At 54.7% G+C, this 21,723-nt stretch overlaps 2 protein-coding genes across 12 annotated transcripts in view; one reads left to right on the top strand and one right to left on the bottom strand.

The window, feature by feature from the left end:
- LOC101953687 (zinc finger protein 271-like) overlaps positions 1-21,723 on the top strand; it is an 85,599-nt gene that overhangs the window by 11,213 nt on the left and 52,663 nt on the right. For 7 of the 11 annotated variants that reach the window (XR_010591390.1, XR_010591388.1, XR_010591389.1 and 4 more), the window contains exons 2-3: positions 14,528-14,610; positions 21,589-21,715. The exons of 1 other annotated variant lie outside the window; for it this stretch is intronic. Coding sequence is in view for 4 of the 10 variants with exons in the window: in XM_065561117.1 (XP_065417189.1) it covers positions 14,587-14,610; positions 21,589-21,715 (151 nt within the window). In the remaining 6 variants the exon portion in view is untranslated. The remainder of the gene's footprint in view (positions 1-14,527; positions 14,611-21,588; positions 21,716-21,723) is intronic. 3 more of the 11 variants (XM_065561122.1, XM_065561120.1, XM_065561119.1) reach the window with 1 other exon arrangement.
- Positions 11,892-13,835, bottom strand: LOC135974175 (uncharacterized). Its single transcript, XM_065561129.1, has 2 exons — positions 13,448-13,835; positions 11,892-12,452 (listed from the first exon to the last, which is right to left on the bottom strand). Exons 1-2 carry the CDS (start codon positions 13,617-13,619, stop codon positions 11,986-11,988), a joined length of 639 nt encoding a protein of 212 aa, XP_065417201.1. The 5' UTR covers positions 13,620-13,835; the 3' UTR covers positions 11,892-11,985.

The raw sequence follows: 21,723 nt of genomic DNA, 5'->3' as shown, positions 1-21,723 counted from the left end.
TCATTCCATATGCTCCCATTCCAACACCCATTCCAGGTTCCATCCCTTAATTTTGCTCGGGCCACTTTTCTCCAATTCTGTCCCCACCCATCAGACACTATCTAAGTACCCAGAACCTGTTGTTGCCCTCCAAGATGGATAGTAGGGGGCAGCAATTCTCTTTTTTGCAGATTCTCTACAGCTGTTTCCAGTTTTCTATTCTATTTCTCTGCTTGCTGTGACATATTTATTGCTCTGTTGCTTCAGTTGCTTCTTTTATCTCTTTTTTGTTTGTTTGTTTGTTTCTGTTACTTGCCCTACTAATTTTGTTGTTTGTTGTTTTAGCCATCTAACATCTAAACCTAGCCAGGGTTTGCAATATTCTACGTTTCTTACTGTTCTTCTTCTTCAAGGCTACAGTCTCTCCTATAGTCTTACAAATTCCAGTCCATGTTTCCTCACTTTCTTTTTTGACCTGATATGGACCGCCTCTATTCCTTACCCAGTGTTTCCAAACCTTATCAGACTCTGGGGGGATCTGTAGCTGGGGGATGGGAGGATTTGCTAGCTTGGAGCTTTCTGCCATCTTAGGTTGTGAACCCTAGAGCGGGCAGCTTACCACTTACCAAATCAGCAGTTGGGTCACCAGTGTTGTTAGTGCTGCGGAGTGGTGCTGGCACTGCAGAGTTGCTAGTGCTGCCGTTCTTGGTGCTCCAGTGTTTGCTGCACTAGCAGGGAGTGCAGGTAGCTGATTCTGCAGACATCAGTGCTCTTCATTAAGAGAGGCCACAGGGTTAGCTCAGTGGCAATGGCTTTCGGCCAGGTTTATTGTAAACAAAGCACAATAGTGTACATGTAACTCCTATGGGGCACCAGTAACACAGGTATGCTCCCAACAAGGTACCAGTTCAATCAACAGAACATGACACTATCCCCTAGACCAAAACAAAGATGGTACCACTTCTCCTTTTATATATAGATACAAACAAGTTACATATTATGCTCTAGATTTTGTTAGTGCTACAACTTTGCAGTGCTTGCACCACCTTGTACCTGCTAGTTTGAACAAAACATCTTTATGCATTATTAGGTCATCCCCTCCTTATCTTAGGAGGGGTTGGTGTGTTCCTGTACCATGTCCTGGGAATTTGTTTACATAGTTAGATGAGAACTTTGGGTGTTCTTGTACCATCCTCTGAGATCAGGATTATGCTTATGAGGTATTAGCTAATACCTAGTATGTTGCTATTCTGCCAAGGCCAGATGTTCTCTGGTTCACAGCCTTTGGTTCATACTATTAGGCTATGTCTACACTGCGCAGCTACAATGGCACAGCCATGCGGCTAAAGCCTTGCCACTGTAATGCACGCAGTATAGCTCCTGTGATAGACCCAGGCCAGTTGGGTACTGCAGAATAGCAGAAGGCAGATATACTGGCCACTGGATTAACAGTTTTCTGTTACCTGACTGACCAGAGCAGGGGCTGCTCCAGGCTAATGAGAACACCTGACTACAATTAACCTGCAAAGAGTCAGGTGAGGCCATTGAGCTAATGTGACCACCTGACTCTAATTAAGGCCCTGCTGATACTCTAAAAAGGGCTCACTCCAGTCAGGCAGAGGAGAGCAAGTGTGGCTGAAGGGCTGGTTAACAAAGACACCCTCAAGTTATTGATAAGGGAGCCCTAAGGTAAGGGTGAAGAAGGGAGAAGCAGGAGAGCTGTGGGGAAGTGGCCTAGGGAAATGTAGCAACTCTGGCAGTGAAAGGTTGGCTGCCAACAGCTGCTACCATTAGGGTCCCTGGGCCGGAACCCGGAGTAGAGGGTGACCCCGGGTTCCCCCCAACCCACCACTACAGGAACACCTCCTGGGAGGGGAAGTCAGGCCCCTGTCAGGACAGGAGGCTAAACTGTTCTAAAACAAGCCCTAGGGACATCAGAGACTGTGGGAGTTCTCTCACCAACCTCCTTGCTGGCCTGTGATGAAAAGGGCTCAGTAGACTGTAACCCTGGCCCTAGAGAGAGAAGGTCTATGTGGAGGGTCACAGTGAGCCACTGATGCTAGCATAAACTGCCTAGAAGCGCAGGACTGACGGGGGCAAGATCAGAGCTCTGCCACACTGCTCTTTGTTGGCAGGAGAGAGCTCTCCTGACAACAAAATAAAACCACCCCCAGAGAGGGACGGTAGCCTCATCAGCGGGAGAGCGTCTCCCGCTGCCATAGCGCTGTCCACACCCACACTTTTCATCATTAGAACTTTTGTCGTATGGGGTGTGTTTTTTTTTTCCACACTTTTGAGCAAAAAAGTTTTAATGACATAAGTGCAGTGTAGAGGTTATGCCTAGTGTCACCATGTCTCAGTGGGTCACAGCTGAGGATGCCAGATTCAGGACAAACTGCTGAGAAATAGGGCAGACTCACCCTAAACTGGTGGTTATTCTTCCACATGGCCTCCTCCCAACACCTTCTTTGTCCTCACCACCGGACCTTCCTCCTGATGTCTGATAACACTTGTACTTCTCAGTCCTCCAGCAGTACGCCTACTCACTCTCAGCTTCTTGCACACCTCTTGCTCCCAGTTCCTCTCACACACTTCCTCTCCCCCTGGCTTGACTGGAGTGAACCCTTTTATAGCATCAGAGGGGCCTTAATTAGAGTCAGGTGCTTAACTGCTCACCTGACTCTTAGCAGGTTAATTGGAGTCAGGTGGTCTATTAGCCTGGAGCAGCCCCTGCTCTGGTCACTCAGGGAACAGAAAACTACTTATCCAGTGGCCAGTATATCTCCCTTCTGCTACTCTGCTGTTCCCAACTGGTCTGGGTCTATCACAATGGCATATTTTAATCCCATAATGTCAAACCTAGGGCTCCAGAAAAGCCTTCACGTTCATGGGTGCAAGAGGCTATTAAGGAGTCTTTGCATTGGTGGTGCTCCACAATGGCCATTTAGTTTTGATAGTCCTTCTTGATGTGCAGCAACTCACAAGCATTGTATAGAGCAGGGGTCGGCAACGTTCAGCATGCGGCTCGCCAGGGTAAGCACCTAATCGTCTCCTTTGACTCTTCTCTTCTCTAGCATTGGTTCAGAGACTGTATTACAGAGAACGTTTAACCATGTCCCAGAGGGTTAATCCAGGTGGGAGACGCTGGGTCATGAAGGGTATGTCTGCACTGCAATAAAACACCCGCGGCAGGCCAGTGTCAGCTGACTTGGACTCATGGGAATCAGGTTGTGGGGCTGGATCCTGAGCCTGGACATGTACACTGCAATTTGATAACTCTGTAGGCTAACCGCGGGTTTTATTTCAGTGTAGACATACCCTAAGTGTTTCTCAGGGTATGTCTACACTACAAGAGTAGTTCGATTTTACTTAAATCGAATTTTTGGAATCGATATTGCAAAGTCGAATGTGTGTGTCCACACTAAGGACAGTAATTCAACTTTGTGAGTCCACACTAACGGGGAAAGCGTCGACATTGGAAGCGGTGCACTGTGGGCAGCTATCCCACAGTTCCCGCAGTCCCCGCTGCCCATTGGAATTGTGGGTGGAGCCGCCAATGCCTTCTGGGTAAAAAAATGTGTCGAGGGTGCTTTTGGGTAACTGTCATCATCCGTCCATCACTCCCGCCCTCCCTCCCTGAAAGCGCCGGCGGGAAATCAGTTCACGCACTTTTCTAGTCAGTGACAGCGCGGACGCCACAGCACTGCGAGCATGGAGCCCGCTGCGACCATCGCTGCAGTTGTGGCCGTTGTCAACGCCTCGCAGCTTATCATCCACCTTTCCCAGAGGCAGAGGCAGATGCAGATAAATCAGGCGAGGAGGCTACGGCACCGCGGTGAGGGCCTGAAGTCTGAAAGTAGCACAGACCTGTCAGAAAGCAGGGGACCCAGCACCGAGGACATCACGGTGGCAATGGGTCATGTGGATGTTGTGGAACGGCGATTCTGGGCCCGGGAAACAAGCACGGACTGGTGGGACCGCATAGTGCTGCAGGTCTGGGATGAATCCCAGTGGCTGCGAAACTTTCGCATGCGGAAGGGGACTTTCCTTGAACTTTGTGAGTTGCTGTCCCCTGCCCTGAAGCACAATGACACCCGGATGCGAGCAGCCCTGACTGTCCAGAAGCGAGTGGCCATAGCCCTCTGGAAGCTTGCAACGCCAGACAGCTACCGGTCAGTCGTGAACCACTTTGGCGTGGGCAAATCTACCGTGGGGGTTGTTGTGATGCAAGTAGCCAAGGCAATCGTTTATGTACTGCTGTCAAAGGTAGTGACCCTGGGAAACGTGGAGGTGATCATAGATGGCTTCGCAGCGATGGGATTCCCAAACTGCGGTGGGGCCATAGATGGAACTCACATCCCTATCCTGGGACCGGACCACCAGGCCAGCCAGTACATTAATTGAAAGGGCTACTTTTCCATGGTGCCGCAAGCACTGGTGGACCACAGGGGACGTTTTACCAACATCTACGTTGGATGGCCGGGCAAGGTTCATGACGCTCGTGTTTTCAGGAACTCTGGTCTGTTTAGACGGCTGCAGGAAGGTACTTACTTCCCGGACCACAAAATAACTGTTGGGGATGTGGAGATGCCTATAGTCATCCTCGGGGACCCAGCCTACCCGCTAATGCCCTGGCTCATGAAGCCCTATACTGGCGCCCTGGACACTGAAAAAGAACTCTTCAACTACCGGCTGAGCAAGTGCAGAATGGTGGTGGAGTGTGCTTTTGGCCGTCTGAAGGGGAGATGGAGAAGCTTACTGACTCGCTGTGATCTCAGCGAAACCAATATCCCCATTGTTATAGCAGCTTGCTGTGTGCCCCACAATCTCTGTGAGAGCAAGGGGGAGACCTTTATGGCGGGGTGGGAGGTTGAGGCAAATCGCCTGGCTGCTGATTACGCCCAGCCAGACAGCCGGGTGATTAGAAGAGCCCAGTGGGACGCGCTGTGCATCCGGGAGGCTTTGAAAGCTAGGTTCCTGAGTGAGCAGGGTAACCCGTGACTTTTAAGTTTGTGTACAGAGAAGCTTAACCTGCCCCCATTTCTTTACCCAGTTAATGTTGACTATCCTCTCCAGTTACATACCCCCTTCACCCCCTTCCAACACACGTTTAAAAATAAAATCACTTCTACTTTGTTAATGAACACCGTTTTCTTTATTACTGTTTTCGCGGGAATGTTTTAAACCTGGGACGCAGACTGTGGTGGGGAGTGGGTGTAGTGTAGTGATGCAAATGACGCTTCTAAACTCCAGGAATGACAAGCTCCGCAGTGGTGGACTGGTTGTTTCAATGGAGCCTGCCACCCTTCCTGATCGGGACTGTGTGTATGTGGGGGCTATGTCACTTTGTGGCAGGGGGAGGTCGGTTACAGATCCCCTGCTGCGTGGCTCTGTGATCCAGGATAAGGACCGCTGCATAAGATCTGTAACTGCCCTCCCCCGCCACAAAGTCACAGAGCAACCCACCCCCCACCACAGAACATGAAAACCACCTCCCAGACTGACCAGGGTAACTAGTGACTGCACTGTGTATGTGCCCTGCTGCTGGACCTGCCCCCGCCTATGTACCCTGCTAAAGGTGACTGTCCTGTCCAATTACCAACCCCCTTCCCCCCCCTTCAGACACACTCTCCTCCAAAAGAACATGATGGAAACAGTAATTAACAGAAACGTATTTTTTATTAGCAACTACACATGAAACTGGGGGGTGAAACTTGGACGGGGGCTTGTGTGAGGCGGGAAGGAAAGGACTTGTCGAATTTTGGGGAATGAGAGCCTTCTACTACTAGAGCAGTCTGCAGGGGTGGAGTGAGAGTTTGCACGGACTCTGCCGCCCCTCCTTCTTTGGACTTTGGGTGAGGGGGTGTAGGGAGCCAGGGTGGCTTCCCTCCGAACCTGAGGGTAAAGTGCCTTTCCCTCAGCCTGAGTGGGCGGGGCCAGCCCAAGCTCGCTCCACCCCCCGGAAGGGGAGGGGTGGAACAGGAAGTATAAAGGGCGGGGCCCTTAGCTCAGTTAGGGCAGCACCAGGGAGGGAGGCAGACACAGACCGCGGGCTGCTCCCTTCAGAGCCTGCTGCCACACTAGGGGAGGCCCTGGACCCGTGGAAACCTCACCTGGAGGACAGACTGGGGCTGCCAGGACTGCCTGCTGCCGAGTACCCAGAGGAACTGGAGGAGCCGGAGGGGAAGCGGGAGCTGCCAGCAGCCGAGTACCCAGAGGAGCTGGAGGAGCCTGAGCCTGAGGGGGAGCCGGAGCTGCCAGCAGCGGACTACCCCGACGCACTCACGGGACCAGAGGGATTCGGGCGAGCAATCGGGTAGGAAGTAGCCCAGGGACAGAGCTGCACAGTGGTGAGTCTATGTAGCGGGACGACCCCGCTGACCCAGTGGTGGGACCCTCGTTCTGCCACTGTCAGGGCCCTGGGCTGGAGCGCAGTGGTGTAGGGTGGGCCTGCGTTCCCCTACCCGGCAGAGCCACGCCGGGACCTTTGCCGGCGCTCCCCTGCCTGAGGGGCGCGCTACTGACCTTTGCCGGCGCTCCCCTGCCTGAGGGGCGCGCTACTGACCTTTGCCAGCGCTCCCCTGCCTGAGGGGCGCGCTACTGACCTTTGCCGGCGCTCCCCTGCCTGAGGGGCGCGCTACTGACTCTGGCTGGCGGCCGCCCCGCCGCTAATTCCCCGCTGACGGAGGCGTGACCCAGGCCGGCCAGTGACCTCGTAGCTCCCCACCGCCCCCTAGCGGGTAGGTGGGCCGACACCGATCACAAGTGGTGGAGAATGCGGGCAGCGCCCCCTATCCCTGCCGGAAGGGATTAGAACAAGGAGGCAGCGACAGCCCCTAAACAGAAGATGGAGATGGAAAGGCTTATCAAGGTGCTGGCCGAGACTCAGCAGCAGCAGCAGCAACAACTCATACAGCAGCTGGGTACCCACCAGCAGCAGTTGCTTCAAACCTTGGGGGCCCAGCACCGCGAACAACAGACTCAATGTTTCCAGCAACTTGCCACCCTGTGGCCGAGCCCCGGTGGAGCCCAGCCGGGCGGGGTGACCACCCCCAACCCTCCTGCTCCACCAATCCGTCTGCCCAAGATGGGGCCTGAGGATGACCCAGAGGCTTATCTCGTGACCTTTGAGCGGGTTGCTGCAGTAGCTGGTTGGGCGCCGGACCAATGGGCAACCCTGCTTGCCCCCTATCTAACGGGGCCGGCCCAGAAGGCTTACCGGGGGCTACCAGACGATGAAGCCCGTGTTTACGCCAGAGTAAAAGCGGCTATCCTGGATGCCTTCGACATCACCCCGGAGATTTTTCGGCGACGGTTTCAGGGAAAGCTGTACCCCCCGGGGGCCCGGCCCCGAGCCGTGGCACAGGAATTAAAGGATGCAGCGTGCCGATGGCTACAACCCGAGCATCGAACTGTGGCTGAGGTGACAGAACAGATCATCCTCGAGCAATTCGTGCACATCCTTCCGACTCCTGGGAGGGCGTGGGTGTTGCGGCACCGACCTCAAACTCTAAGTGCAGCAGTCACACTTATGGAGAACTTTCTAGAGGCCGAGGCCCCAATAGGACCGACAGCCCGACCCCCAAGCTCTGGACCCGGCGCTCAGAAGCCGGAAAGGGGGTCCACCCCCAAAGTCAATGTGCCCGCTCGAGCCCGACGACCAAACGGCGGCGGCACTACTTTTCCCCGATGGCCCGAGGCCCCACAACCCGCACCATCTGGACGTTTGGCCCGTCCATCGGGCCCCGGCCAACCCCGCGGCCACCCGGGTGACCCCGGCACGGCCGGGGCGCACAGAGGTAGGACCTTGCTTTCGGTGTGGTGAGTACGGCCACCTGCAACAAGACTGTACGGCGATGGAATGCGATTTTGGCCAGGTGTACACCGGGGAGAGCCGGGCCCGCACACCATCCGCGGCCAAATTGACAGCCCCCATGAGCATCGCCGGGACACCTGTGGTGGGTCTAATTGATTCGGGCTGTGGGCAGACTCTTGTCCGCCAGTCCCTCCTCCCGGACACCGAGCAGATCATCGGGGAGGTACGGATACAGTGCATACATGGGGATGTGAAACCGTACCCCACCGTGCAGGTCCCTCTCGCGGTAGACGGGGCGACTCAGGTAATGAATGTGGCGGTGGCCCCGTCCCTTGCCTACCCAATCATCCTGGGCCGGGACTGGCCAGAGTTCGTCGAGCTGCTCCGGTCCCTATCTCCGGAAGAGGCATTTGAGGGAGCCTCCTCTGCGACGGACCCAGGCCCCAGGCGGAGCCCCGACCCCGACGGTGACCCATCCCTTTCACCCAGGCAGGACGGCCAGGAGACAGGGGGCCCCCCGGTGGACATTCGGGACTTTAGCCGAGACCAAAGGGAGGACCCTACGCTCCGGTTTGCCTATGAACAGCTGGCACGGGTAGAGGGGAAGGTCATGGAGGCCCAGCGGGCTACCCAATGGCCTAGATTTGAGCTTGACCAAGATCGTCTCTACCGTGTGGAGCGGGACCCTCAAACTCAAGAGGTCCGGACCCAACTCGTGGTTCCCCGCATTCATCGACGGGCGGTCCTAAAGCTAGCCCATGACATCCCAGCCGCAGGCCATTTAGGACCGGAGAAAACCGCAGCTAGGGTCCTGGCCAAGTTCTTCTGGCCCGGCATCCACCGCGAAGTGAAGGATTACTGTGGGTCATGCCCGGACTGCCAACGCGCCGCCCCGGCCGGGATCCGGAAGGCCCCCCTAGTTCCATTACCAACCGTGGGCGTTCCATTTGAACGAGTAGCGATGGACCTGGTCGGACCCTTCCCGAAAAGTCAGGCGGGCTACCAATACATCCTTGTCTTGATGGACTACGCCACCCGCTTCCCTGAGGCTGTCCCCTTAAGGAGTATCACTGCCCGCACTATTGCGGCAGAGCTCGTGAAGATCTTCGCCAGGGTAGGCCTCCCTCGGGAGTTACTTACTGACCAAGGGACCAACTTCACATCTAAGTTGTTCCGTCAGGTATGTGCCCTGCTGGGGATTAAGAAGCTGCAGGCCTCAGTTTACCATCCCCAGACGGATGGGTTAGTCGAACGTTTTAATCGAACCCTGAAAGGAATGTTGCGACGCTTCCCCACCCAGGACCTCCGTCAGTGGGATCAACTACTTCCCCCTTTACTACTGGCGGTTCGGGAAGTTCCACAGGCTTCCACGAAGTTCTCTCCATTTGAGCTCCTCTATGGGCGACGACCCCGCGGAGTGATGGATCTCCTGAGAGAAACTTGGGAACATACACCATCCTCAACGCAGGGCCTTTTACAATACGTCTTGCAGCTGCAGGAACGGTTGGCCCGGGCGGGTGAACTCACGAGGGAAAACTTAAACACGGCCCAAAGGGGCCAGGAGCAGCAATATAATCGGGGCACCCAGGTCCGATTATTTGCCCCCGGGGACCAAGTTCTCCTCCTGCTCCCCTCGGAGGAATCAAAGCTTTTTGCCCGCTGGCAGGGCCCGTATGAAGTCCTTCGCCAAGTGGGGCCTGTCAATTATGAAATCCGGCAGCCTGATCACCGGAAGGGAAAGCAGATCTATCACGTGAATCTTTTAAAACCCTGGCGGGAACGGGAAGGACTACTAATTGCCCCATACCCACCTGAACCAGACCTTGGGCCACAACCCCCCGAAGAGTCTGATAATGGGGAACCCCAGCTAGCCGAGACGCTCACGGCTGACCAGCGGGAACAGGCCCTCTGCCTAGTGAAGGCATTCCCCAGGACCTTCACCACGAAGCCCGGACAGACTACGCTTGTCTACCATGCAATCCAGACCGACCCCGGGGTGGTGGTCCGAGAGACGACCCGGCCATTGCCTAGGCGAATGCGAGAGGCTGTGGAGGAGGAAGTCCAGGCCATGTTGGGATTGGGTGTTATCGAGCGTTCCCAGAGCGAATGGCGGAGCCCTGTCGTCCTGGTTCCGAAGCCAGATGGGAGCCGGCGGTTTTGTATTGACTTTCGGAGAGTCAATGCCATTTCAAAGTTTGATGCGTATCCAATGCCCCGCGTCGATGAGCTCCTTGACCGGCTTGGAGAAGCCTGCTACATCACCACCTTAGATCTCACCAAGGGGTACTGGCAGATCCCCTTGGAACCCCAATCCAAGGAGAAGACTGCGTTCGCCACCCCGTCAGGCTTGTACCAGTTTACTCGGATGCCTTTCGGCCTCCATGGGGCCCCAGCAACCTTCCAGCGCTTGATGGATCGGGTTTTGCAACCTCACACCAAGTACGCTGCCGCCTACCTGGATGATGTGGTCATCTATGGCAGCAACTGGGAGGAACATCTCAACCAAGTGGCGGCTGTCCTCCGGGACCTCCGCGCCGCCGGCCTCACAGCCAATCCTAAGAAATGCCGAATCGGGCGCGAAGAAACCACTTATCTGGGGTACACCCTGGGGCGGGGACAGGTACGCCCCCTCATCGGGAAGGTTCAAGCCCTCCAGGAATGTCAGGCGCCAGCCACGAAGAGGCAGGTACGTCAATTCTTGGGCCTGGCCGGCTATTACCGGCGGTTCGTACCCCACTTTGCAACCATTACGGCCCCTCTGACAGAACTCCTGACCAAAGATAGCCCCCGTAGAGTGTGCTGGTCTGACGACTGCGAGAGGGCCTTTCAAACTGTCAAAGACCGCCTGTCTAGCGAGCCCGTTCTCTTCAGCCCGGACTTCAATCGGGACTTCATTGTCCAGACTGATGCCTCCGGCGTGGGGCTTGGGGCGGTCCTCTCACAGGAGGTGGACGGGGAGGAGCATCCTATTGTTTACATCAGTCGGAAACTGTTCCCCCGGGAGCGGAACTACTCCGTCCTGGAGAAGGAGGCCCTAGCTGTTAAGTGGGCGGTTGATGCTCTCCGCTACTACCTCCTCGGGTCCCCTTTATACTGGTTACGGATCATGCACCCCTGAAGTGGCTCAACAAGATGAAGGACGCGAATGCCCGCCTGCAGCGGTGGTATCTTACACTACAAACCTACGCCTTCACGATCCACCATCGGGCGGGACGGGACAACGCCAACGCGGACTTTTTCTCCCGTCTGGTGGAGGCTGAGGACGCCAGCTCCGAGGTTCGGGAGCTGGATTTGAGGGGTGGGGTATGTAGGGAGCCAGGGTGGCTTCCCTCCGAACCTGAGGGTAAAGTGCCTTTCCCTCAGCCTGAGTGGGCGGGGCCAGCCCAAGCTCGCTCCACCCCCCGGAAGGGGAGGGGTGGAACAGGAAGTATAAAGGGCGGGGCCCTTAGCTCAGTTAGGGCAGCACCAGGGAGGGAGGCAGACACAGACCGCGGGCTGCTCCCTTCAGAGCCTGCTGCCACACCAGGGGAGGCCCTGGACCCGTGGAAACCTCACCTGGAGGACGGACTGGGGCTGCCAGGACTGCCTGCTGCCGAGTACCCAGAGGAACTGGAGGAGCCGGAGGGGGAGCGGGAGCTGCCAGCAGCCGAGTACCCAGAGGAGCTGGAGGAGCCTGAGCCTGAGGGGGAGCCGGAGCTGCCAGCAGCGGACTACCCCGACGCACTCACGGGACCAGAGGGATTCGGGCGAGCAATCGGGTAGGAAGTAGCCCAGGGACAGAGCTGCACAGTGGTGAGTCTATGTAGCGGGACGACCCCGCTGACCCAGTGGTGGGACCCTCGTTCTGCCACTGTCAGGGCCCTGGGCTGGAGCGCAGTGGTGTAGGGTGGGCCTGCGTTCCCCTACCCGGCAGAGCCACGCCGGGACCTTTGCCGGCGCTCCCCTGCCTGAGGGGCGCGCTACTGACCTTAGCCGGCGCTCCCCTGCCTGAGGGGCGCGCTACTGACCTTAGCCGGCGCTCCCCTGCCTGAGGGGCGCGCTACTGACCTTTGCCGGCGCTCCCCTGCCTGAGGGGCGCGCTACTGACCTTTGCCGGCGCTCCCCTGCCTGAGGGGCGCGCTACTGACCTTTGCCGGCGCTCCCCTGCCTGAGGGGCGCGCTACTGACTCTGGCTGGCGGCCGCCCCGCCGCTAATTCCCCGCTGACGGAGGCGTGACCCAGGCCGGCCAGTGACCTCGTAGCTCCCCACCGCCCCCTAGCGGGTAGGTGGGCCGACACCGATCACAGGGGGGTATGGGACTTGGTGGCGGGGGAGGGTGGTTACAGATAGACTGCAGCGGGGCTCTGTCCTCCTGCCTCCGTTCCTGCAGAACATCCACAAGGCGCCGGAGCGTGTCCGTTTGCTCCCTCATTAGTCCAAGCAGCGTTTGAGTCGCCTGCTGGTCTTCCTGCCGCCACCTCTCCTCCCGTTCCATGTGTGATCGGTGCATTTGGGACAAGTTCTCCCTCCACTGGGTCTGCTGTGCTGCCTGGGCTCGGGAGCAGCCCATAAGTTCCGAGAACATGTCCTCCCGTGTCCTCTTCTTCCTACGCCTAATCTGCGCTAGCCTCTGGGAGTGTGATGCCAGGCTAGGTTGTGAGACAGTCGCAGCTGTGGCTGTGGGAATGGGAAAAAGGGAGTGAATTCCTCAGAAAGATAAATGTAGTTGTGAACAAAGAACATAGTCTTTCTCTGTGAACAAGACCATGCACAGCACCTATCACATGCGCACTCAGGACAAGGTCGAATTCTCGGCCTTCGCATTCAGTGCCTGGGGTCTTGCACTGCAGATCTGAGAAGCGGTGGCAGGACACCGGAATTTGTGTAGCGGGCAGACATGGTAAGCCGTAGACTTGTGGCTGCTTAAAACTTTAATAGTAGCACTGGCCTCCTTTCACATTGAAAGCAATGCCAGTCCCTGCTGCCAGCAATCCGGCAAGCAGGAACTCTGCCCCTGTCACACCCCCTCGTGGCTGTCCCAGGGAAAGATCCCTGTAGGCTGCCCCTCTCCCGCCTCCACCACGTGGCTGCAAACCGGCGGTTACAGTTCTGTAAAGGAACGGGCAAGCAGTCCCAATACTAACATTCCCCTACCTAATTCAAAGCAGGTCACCATGAGCGACATCACCCTGATGAGGATCTCAGACACTGATAAAGAATGAATGCTTCGGGAAAGCCTGCAAAGACCAGGGCCGTATGCCGCCATGCTCTGCAGGGCAATGATCCCAGAGTACTTGATTGTCTCCTGGCGCGGAAACGTTTCATACCACGGAGGACCCAATAAGGCCGCTCTCCCCAGGAACCTGATGCAAAGGCTTTCCAATTACCTCCAGGAGAGCTTCCTCGAGATGTCCCAGGAGGATTTCTGCTCTATCCCCGGACATATAGACCGCATTTTACTGTAGCTGCACTGGCAGGGACTAAACAGTAGAGCGGCTTGGGCAGAACACTCATGCTAAACCGGACATTGTTAGATTTTTTTTCAATAGTTGCACTGCCCAGGACTGAAACGTTAAGCGCCTAGGGCAAACTAATCACGAGAAACCCATTGTTGTTATTCTTAATATTCCTGTTCTGTTAAAAATAAATGTTTAGATGTTTAAAACACTTACTGGCTGATCCTTCACCAGATTCTGTGTCCGGGTTAACGGCTGGGGACGGTTGGTAGGGGATCTCTGTAAGGGTGATGAAGAGATCCTGGCTGTCGGGGAAATCAGCGTTGTAAGCGCTGTCGACTGCCTCATCCTCCTCATCTCCTTCCTCATCTTCCCCGTCCGCTAACATGTCCGAGGAACCGGCCGTGGACAATATCCCATCCTCAGAGTCCACGGTCAGTGGTAGGGTAGTGGTGGCGGCCGCACCTAGGATGGAATGCAGTGCCTCGTAGAAACGGGATGTCTGGGGCTGGGATCCGGAGCGTCCGTTTGCCTCTTTGGTCTTCTGGTAGCCTTGTCTCAGCTCCTTGATTTTCACGCGGCACTGCGTTGCATCCCGGCTGTATCCTCTCCATGGCTTTAGAGATCTTCTCGTAGATCTTTGCATTCCGTCTTTTGGAGCGCAGCTCGGAAAGCACGGACTCATCGCCCCACACAGTGATCAGATCCAAGACTTCCCGATCAGTCCATGCTGGGGCCCTCTTTCTATTCTGAGATTGCACGGCCATCTCTGCTGGAGAGCTCTGCATCGTTGCCAGTGCTGCTGAGCTCGCCACGATGTCAAAACAGGAAATGAGATTCAAACCGGCCAGACAGGAAAAGGAATTCAAATTTTCCCGGGGCTTTTCCTGTGTGGCTGGTCAGAGCATCAGAGCTCGGACTGCTGTCCAGAGCGTCAACAGAGTGGTGCACTGTGGGATAGCTCCCGGAGCTATTACCGTCGATTTCCATCCACACCTAGCCTAATTCGACATGGCCATGTCGAATTTAGCGCTACTCCCCTCGTTGGGGAGGAGTACAGAAGTCGAATTTAAGAGACCTCTATGTCGAACTAAATAGCTTCGTGGTGTGGACGGGTGCAGGGTTAATTCGATGTAACGGCGCTAACTTCGACATAAACGCCTAGTGTAGACCAGGCCTCAGTGCAACAGAACCTAGAATGTCTGTTTGCAGGGAGAACGCCTGGGATGAATGGAGAATGTGAAATGGACAAAACCCCTTCTGAAATCACTCCAATTGCCCTTCTCACCCTGACAGGCTGCAGAATAACATCCACATTTTGCTCCGGATCGTCCCATCCTCCCAGGGGAAAGGAAATGGCGTCAGTGGAGTCCGCTCAGGTAAGGGATTGTCTGGGAGCTGATGGTGGGTTCTAGCAGGAGGGAGAAGGGGAGTAAACGCACAGGAGAATGGGAGCTGCTGGAGGTGGGAGGAGGGGGGCAGGAAATAGACAATGTGGAGAAAGGGAGGGGACAGAGTGTGACCATCCTGCTGGAACTAGTTGAATCTGGGGCTTGTTTTCGAGGAACAGACTCATGGGGGTTGGGAGTGGGATTTCTCCTGTTTGTGGAACAGGAAATAACCCCCCTGGCCAGAACTGGGAAAACTTCCCAGACTCCCAGTGCTGGAGCCTGAATCTACCGCTACATTTCGTTATTTGCCGCTCCCCCAATCTTTGTGTCATCTGCAAACTTTATCAATGACAACTTTATGTTCTCTTCCAGGTCATTGATAAAAATGTTAAATTGCACAGGGCCAAGAACTAATCCCTGTGAGACCCCACTAGAAACACACCTACTCAACCATGGTTCTCCACTTACATTAAAAAGTGGCTGATAGGTCTCAAAACGTAATTGTATTTCATGTATGCAATGTGAATTTTGAATTGTTCTGGTGGTTTAATCAAAAGATCATTCTGTACCGAGTCAAATGCCTTACAGAAATCTATGTATCAACATTACTATCTTTCTCAACCAAACTTCGACATGCAGTTAGTTTGATAGGTTCTAAATCTATGTTGGTTGATATTAATTGCATTGCCCTTCTTTAATTCTTTATTAGTACATTTATCAGGTGCTCCATTATCTTTCCTGGTATCAATGTCAGATGGACAGTCCTATAATTACTTGTGTCCCTTTTAAACCATCTGAACATTGTGTGATACAGGAGGGCCAGGGAGCAGTGGGAGAGTGGTAGAGGGGAAATATATAAGCCCTAGGCTAATTAAGGCATGGTTCCCTGTAGACTATGGGGTGTTGCTACGGGTTAATTGAAGCACCTATAGTCAATTAAGGCCCTAAAAGGAACCTAATAAACCCCCCTGCTTCAGGCAGTCAGGGGAGGAGGAGGAAGCAGAGAGGACTGGAGCTTGGAGGTGTGCTGTGAGATTTGAAAGACCAGAGAACCGAAGTAAGGGAGACCCTGCCCCAGCAGGGGAGGGAGACTCCCTCCCCCAACGTCTAAGGACTGAAGGTACCCCACCCAAGGGGGACGAGGGTAAGAACCCGCAGGGGTTGAGAGGGGCGGGGTCTCAGAGTGAGGAGCAAACCTAGACCCTTTCATCCCCTTCCCTCCTCTACCATCTTCCCGGGCCACAAGCGAGGACCTCGGTGCCCCAAGAGCAGGGGCAAGGGGTAGCATCTTAGCCCCCCCACCAAGAAAAGCGCAGGACCCACCATACTAACATCAGCCATTTTGCCACATATGGTGTTAGCAGTGGGATTTCTGCACTGTGAACATAATCCAGGGTGGGTCATGACCACCCTGCCCCAAGATGAAGGATGTGGTCAAAGCACTGGTGCAAGCCACTACTGCCCAGCAGGAGGCAACCCGGGTCCAGGCTGCTGCCCAACAGGAGGCCATGCAGCTGCAGCAAGAGACCAATCACCTGCTGATGACCCAGGCCACCCAAGATCGCGCCATGCTGCAGGAACTAGTGAACCAAGTGAAGGCCCTTATGGAGCTGAGCCGTGGGTATGATGGGATGCGGACCATACGGGCCAGCCACTGTCTGCAGAAAATGACCCGGGAGGATGATGTGGAGGCCTTTGAGAGGACAGCCCTGCTGGAGGCCTGGCCCTGAGACCAGTGGTCGGGCATCCTCACCTCATTTTTGTGCGGGGAGGCCGAGAAGGCCTACTATGATATGACAGCAGAGGAGGCGGCAGATTACCCCTGACTGAAGGCGGAGATCCTGGCCAGAGCAGGGGTAACGACAGCCTTGTGAGCCCAGAGGTTCCATGAATGGCAGTACTGCGAAGACAAGACACCGCGTTCACAACTGTTTGACCCAATCCACCTAGCCTGGAAGTGGTTACACCCAGAGGCTCTGAGCTCAGAGAAAATGATGGAGCTCCTGGTGCTGGACCGCTATACGAGGGGACTACCGTCGGCCTGCGAGCCTGGGTAGGCCAGAATGACCCCTCCACCTATGATGAACTTGTCACCCTTGTAGAGAGACAACTGGCAGCCCGTGAACTGTTCAAAACCCTGAGAGGTGAAACACGGCGTTTCAGGAAACCTGTCCCAACCCCGAGGCCCCGGATCATCGAGAACTCCAGGAAAGCTATAGCGGGAAGAACAGGCACCAAGGAGCGGCCTGAGGCCCCAAAGGGACCTGGGAGTCCAGGGGGAGAGGGAGGGGACCTGGGGGTCCTGGGGGAGCATATCAGAGGACCCAAGACAGAGGGCAACCTCCGGGATGAGATATCACTGTTATGAGTGTGGGGAGTTGGGGCATATAGCAGCCCAATGCCCCAACAGGGAGGAGTCCATGTAATGCAATCTGGGGGATCCCGCGGACCAATGTGGCCTAATCAGCCTGGTGGGGGTCGCAACAGCCCCACATGAGTACATCACGCCAGTAAAGATGAATGGCATCCAGACCATAGCTTTGGTGGACTCTGGGAGAGCTGTCACATTGGTCTCAGGGAAGTTAGTGGGGCAAGACCAACTGAGCCGGGCCAAGATCACCTGAGTGACATGTGTCCACGGCACAGTAAATTTCTACCCCACAATTCCAATGCGAATTGAGATCCAGGGAAACACTACCAAGATGACTGCATGGGGTGGTCCCCAAGCTCCCCTACCTGGTTTTAATTGGCAGGGACTTTCCTGGGTTTGAGAGCCTACTCTTCCCCCCCCCCCCATCGAGTTAGGGGAGGGAAGTAAACCCCGAACAGAGTTTGAGGTGCCCATGGATCGCCCGGCCATATCACAATTTTTGCTGGATTTTCCCCAGAGTTATTTTCATCCCCCGGGAAGTCCCGGAAATCCAGATGGGAAAGGAGGGCAGACAAAAGATTAGGAACCAGGATTTTGGCGGCAAACCAGAGAGCTGCGCTGGTTGGGAGGAGACCCCCTGGAGACCCAGAGACGGCCCCCAGCACGAGCGGAAGCACCCTAAGAGAAGGAGGGGAGCCCAATCCAATAGAATCAGGCCAGATCAGTCCCGCACATGAATCTTTTGGGCAGGACCAAGCCAATGACCCACTGTATGTGAATGCAAGGGAGGAGGTAGTACAGGTAAATGGCGTGCCAATAGAAGGGAAGACCAAAGGTCCAGGGCCATACTATAGAATCAAGCAGGATCTGTTGTACCAGTTAGTGCCAATACGGGGAGGGCGGGGGGGGAAGTAGTAGAACAGCTCCTGGTGCCACGGAAGTACACAAGGGTTGTATTAGAGTTAGCTCACAGTTATCTATTTGAGGGACATTTAGGAGCAGACAAGACCCTGGATAGAGTCCTAAGGAGGTTCTACTGGGCGGGGGTGCGGGCAGAAGTCCAGCACTATTGCACTTCCTGCCCAGAGTGCCAGCTGCATAGCCCCCGACCACAGTTAAGGGCCCTATTGGTACCCTTGCCTGTAATTGAAGTTCCTTTTGAAAGGATAGCAGTGGGTCTAGTGGGCCCACTAGAAAGAATGGCCTGGGGCCACCGAAGCATACTCGTCATCCTGGACTATGCTACATGGTACCCTAAAGCCATTCCTTTAAGAAACCCCACGTCCAAGGTGATCGCAAAAGAACTGTTGCAGGCTTTTGCTAGGGTAGGCATCCCTAAGGCGATCCTGACAGACCAAGGGACTCCCTTCATGTTGAGAGTAATGAAAGACACATGTACCCTGCTCCGCCTCCAAGCCTTGCGGACCTCGGTCTATCATCCCCAAACAGATGGTCTGGTTGAGCTATTTAACCGCACTCTCAAGAGCATGATCTGAAAGGTGGTGGCCCAAGACAGAAAAGACTGGGATACCCTCTTACCATACCTGATGTTTGCATTACGAGACGTTCCCCAAGCATCTACTGGATTCTCCCCCTTCGAGCTACTGTATGGATGCCACCCACGTGGCATATTAGACATTGCAAAGGAGGAATGGGAGAAACAACCCAACCTGGGGAAGAAGGTCATTGCACATGTGGCCCAGATGAGCGAACGAATAGCCCGGGTGACCCCCATAGTACGAGAGCATTTGGAGAAAGCACAAGAGGCCAAACGAACCTACTACAATCGTCGGGCAAAAACACGGAAATTTCAACCAGGAGAAAGGGTGCTGGTCCTGGTACCAACAACAGAAAGCAAGCTCCTGGCCAATTGATGTTGACCCTATGAGATCGTGGAAGCAGTTGGGGAGGTGAATTATAAGGTGAAGCAGCCAAACCGCTGAAGGTCAGAGCAGATATACCACGTCAACTTACTGAAACCCTGGCTCGATCGGGAGACGTGCCTGGCTGTCCTGCTGGCTCCATCCCAGGCAGATGGCCCACAAGGGCAGGTAAAGATATCCCCCGAATTAACCCCAGGACAATGAACAGAGGTCGTTGAAATGATCCAGCAGAACCAAAACGTGTTCTTCACACAACCAGGCTATACGACGCTGATCCAACACCACATCGTCACTTGTCCCGGAGCAAGGCTCACGATAAAACCGTATTGTATACCAGAGGCAAAAAGAGACGAAATTAGGACAGAAGTAAGGAAGATGCTGGAACTTGGGGTGATTGAGGAATCACACATGCAGTGGTCCAGCCCTATTGTCTTGGTCCCCAATCCAGATGGCACCCTGAGGTTTGGTAATAACTTCTGGAAGTTAAACGAGGTATCCCAATTCGATGCCTACCCGATACCACGTATTGATGAGCTGGTGGATCAGTTAGGCAAGGCCTGATACTTGACCACCTTAGACTTGACAAAAGGATACTGGCAGATCTCCCCGGCTGAGGATGCTAAGGAAAAAACCGCTTTCTCTACAGCCGATGGCCTCTTCCAATATACCATCCTCCCTTTTGGGCTCCATGGGGCCCCCGCTACTTTCCAACGATTGATGGACAGATTACTTTGACCCCATGCCAAGTATGCTGCCACCTATTTAGATGACAGGAGACACACCTGGGGAAAGTGGAAGCAGTACTAGATGCTCTCAGACAGGCTGGCCTCACCGCTAACCCATCCAAATGTGCAATAGGGTTAGCCAAGGTCCAATACCTCGGGTATGTAGTCGGAAGGGGCCTGGTGAAGCCCCAGTGGAACAAAGTGAAGGCAATACAGGAATGCCCCTGCCCGTTCCACAAGAAGCAAGTAAGAGCATTCTTAGGGATAGTGGGGGTACTATTGCCAGTTCATCACTCACTTCGCCACAAGAGCAGCGCCTCTGACAAGAGCTCGGGGCCCGGAGATAGTTAAGTGGACCGAGGCAGCAGAAGAAGCTTTCACAGACCTAAGGACAGCCCTTTGCAGCCATCCAGTGCTCACAGCCCCAGATTTCAAAAAGGAATTAATCCTACAAACAGACGCCTCGGAGGTAGGACTTGGGGCCATCCTTTCACAGATGGTGGGGGATGAGGAGCACCCAATCCTTTACCTCAGCCGAAAGTTCCTGCCCAGGGAGCAACGGTACGCCGTAGTAGAAAAGGAATGCCTAGCGGTTAAATGGGCCATGGCGATTCTATGGTACTACCTGCTTGGGTGGCGGTTCACCCTTGTGACAGACCACACCCCACTCCAATGGATGCACACAAACAAGGAGAGGAATGCACAAGTGACTAGATGGTTCCTATCCCTACAACCTTTCCACTTCCAGATACAGCATAGAGACGGAAGCCAACACGGCAACGCCGACTCACAACACTGTCTCTCATCCCAAGTAACCCAACCCCATGGTGTTGAGCGGGGGGGAGAGGGGAAGAATATGTGATACAGAAGGGCCAGGGAGCAGTGGGAGAGTGGTAGAGGGGAAATATATAAGCCCTAAGCTAATTAAGGCGTGGTTCCCTGTAGACTATGGGGTGTTGCTACAGGTTGGAGCACCTGTAGTCAACTAAGGCCCTGGCAGGAACCTAATAAAACCCCCTGCTTCAGGCAGACAGGATGTGCGAGGAAGGAGAGAGGACTGGAGCATGGAGGTGTGCTCTGAGATTTAAAAGACCAGAGAATTGAAGTAAGGGAGACCCTGCCCCAGCGCTCGGGTGGGGGGGTTCCAGCGGCGTGGCGCTCGGTGGGGGGGGGCGGCGCGGGGCGCACCGCTCGGGGGGGGGGGCTTCTGGTGGCGCGGCGCATTTTTTTGCTGCTTGGGGCAGCAAAAAAGTTAGAGCCGGCCCTGTTCAGGGTGCTCCTCAGCCAGTTCTTTTAAAACTCCTGGATGAAAATTATCTGGAGTCTGGACCTGTTGATTTGAAAATGTCTGTTTTTAGTAGCTGCTGTTTAACATCCTCATGTGTTACTGGAATGGAAAGAGTTTTTCCCAGGTACAAGAACAGAAGTATTCATTGAACGTTTTTGCCTTCTCTGTATGATCACTGATAATTCTATCGTAGTAATGGGACCAATACCATTGTTAGGATTCTTTATGTTCTTAATATGCTTTAAAAAAATCCATCATATTGGCCTTAGATTTCCCCTTCTGACCCTTTGTTTCCCTTATGAATTTTCTACAATTCGAAGCTGCTGACTGGTATTCTTTCCTGTTGACTTCCCCTTTCCTCCATTTGCTATCTATTGTGTTTTGATGGTTAGGGTTTTGGGATTCCTACCAGGGGACTGTCCCTGGATCCTGCTGGGCTTCCATCTCCTGTACCAGCCCCTGGCTAGTAGGTGTTTGATAAATGTGAAGACCCTTGCTCCCTGTGTGTGCTGGCAGGGACAAGGGGCTCTCTCTTTCTCCCCTCACCCTGATGTCTCTTGGCTGCTCTGAGTGGTGCAGGGCTGGAACTCTGCTACCGTGTCCCTCCCAGAGCATTCATTTTACTGGCCCTGCTCTCCTGTGAATACTGGTGTTGTCACTGGGCAGCAGGTTCTGAGCGGGCGATTCTTGTTCTTTCAGGGGCCGGTGACCTTCGAGGAGCTGGCTGTGTACTTCACGGAGGGGGAATGGGTTCTGCTAGACCCTGTTCAGAGAGCCCTCTACAGGGAGGTCATGCAGGAGAACTATGCCACTGTGGCCTCACTGGGTAAGGAT

Source organism: Chrysemys picta, chromosome 11, assembly GCF_011386835.1.
Source record: "Chrysemys picta bellii isolate R12L10 chromosome 11, ASM1138683v2, whole genome shotgun sequence".
NCBI classification, from domain to species: Eukaryota; Metazoa; Chordata; order Testudines; family Emydidae; genus Chrysemys; species Chrysemys picta.
This window is presented reverse-complemented; position numbering and strand designations above follow the sequence as displayed.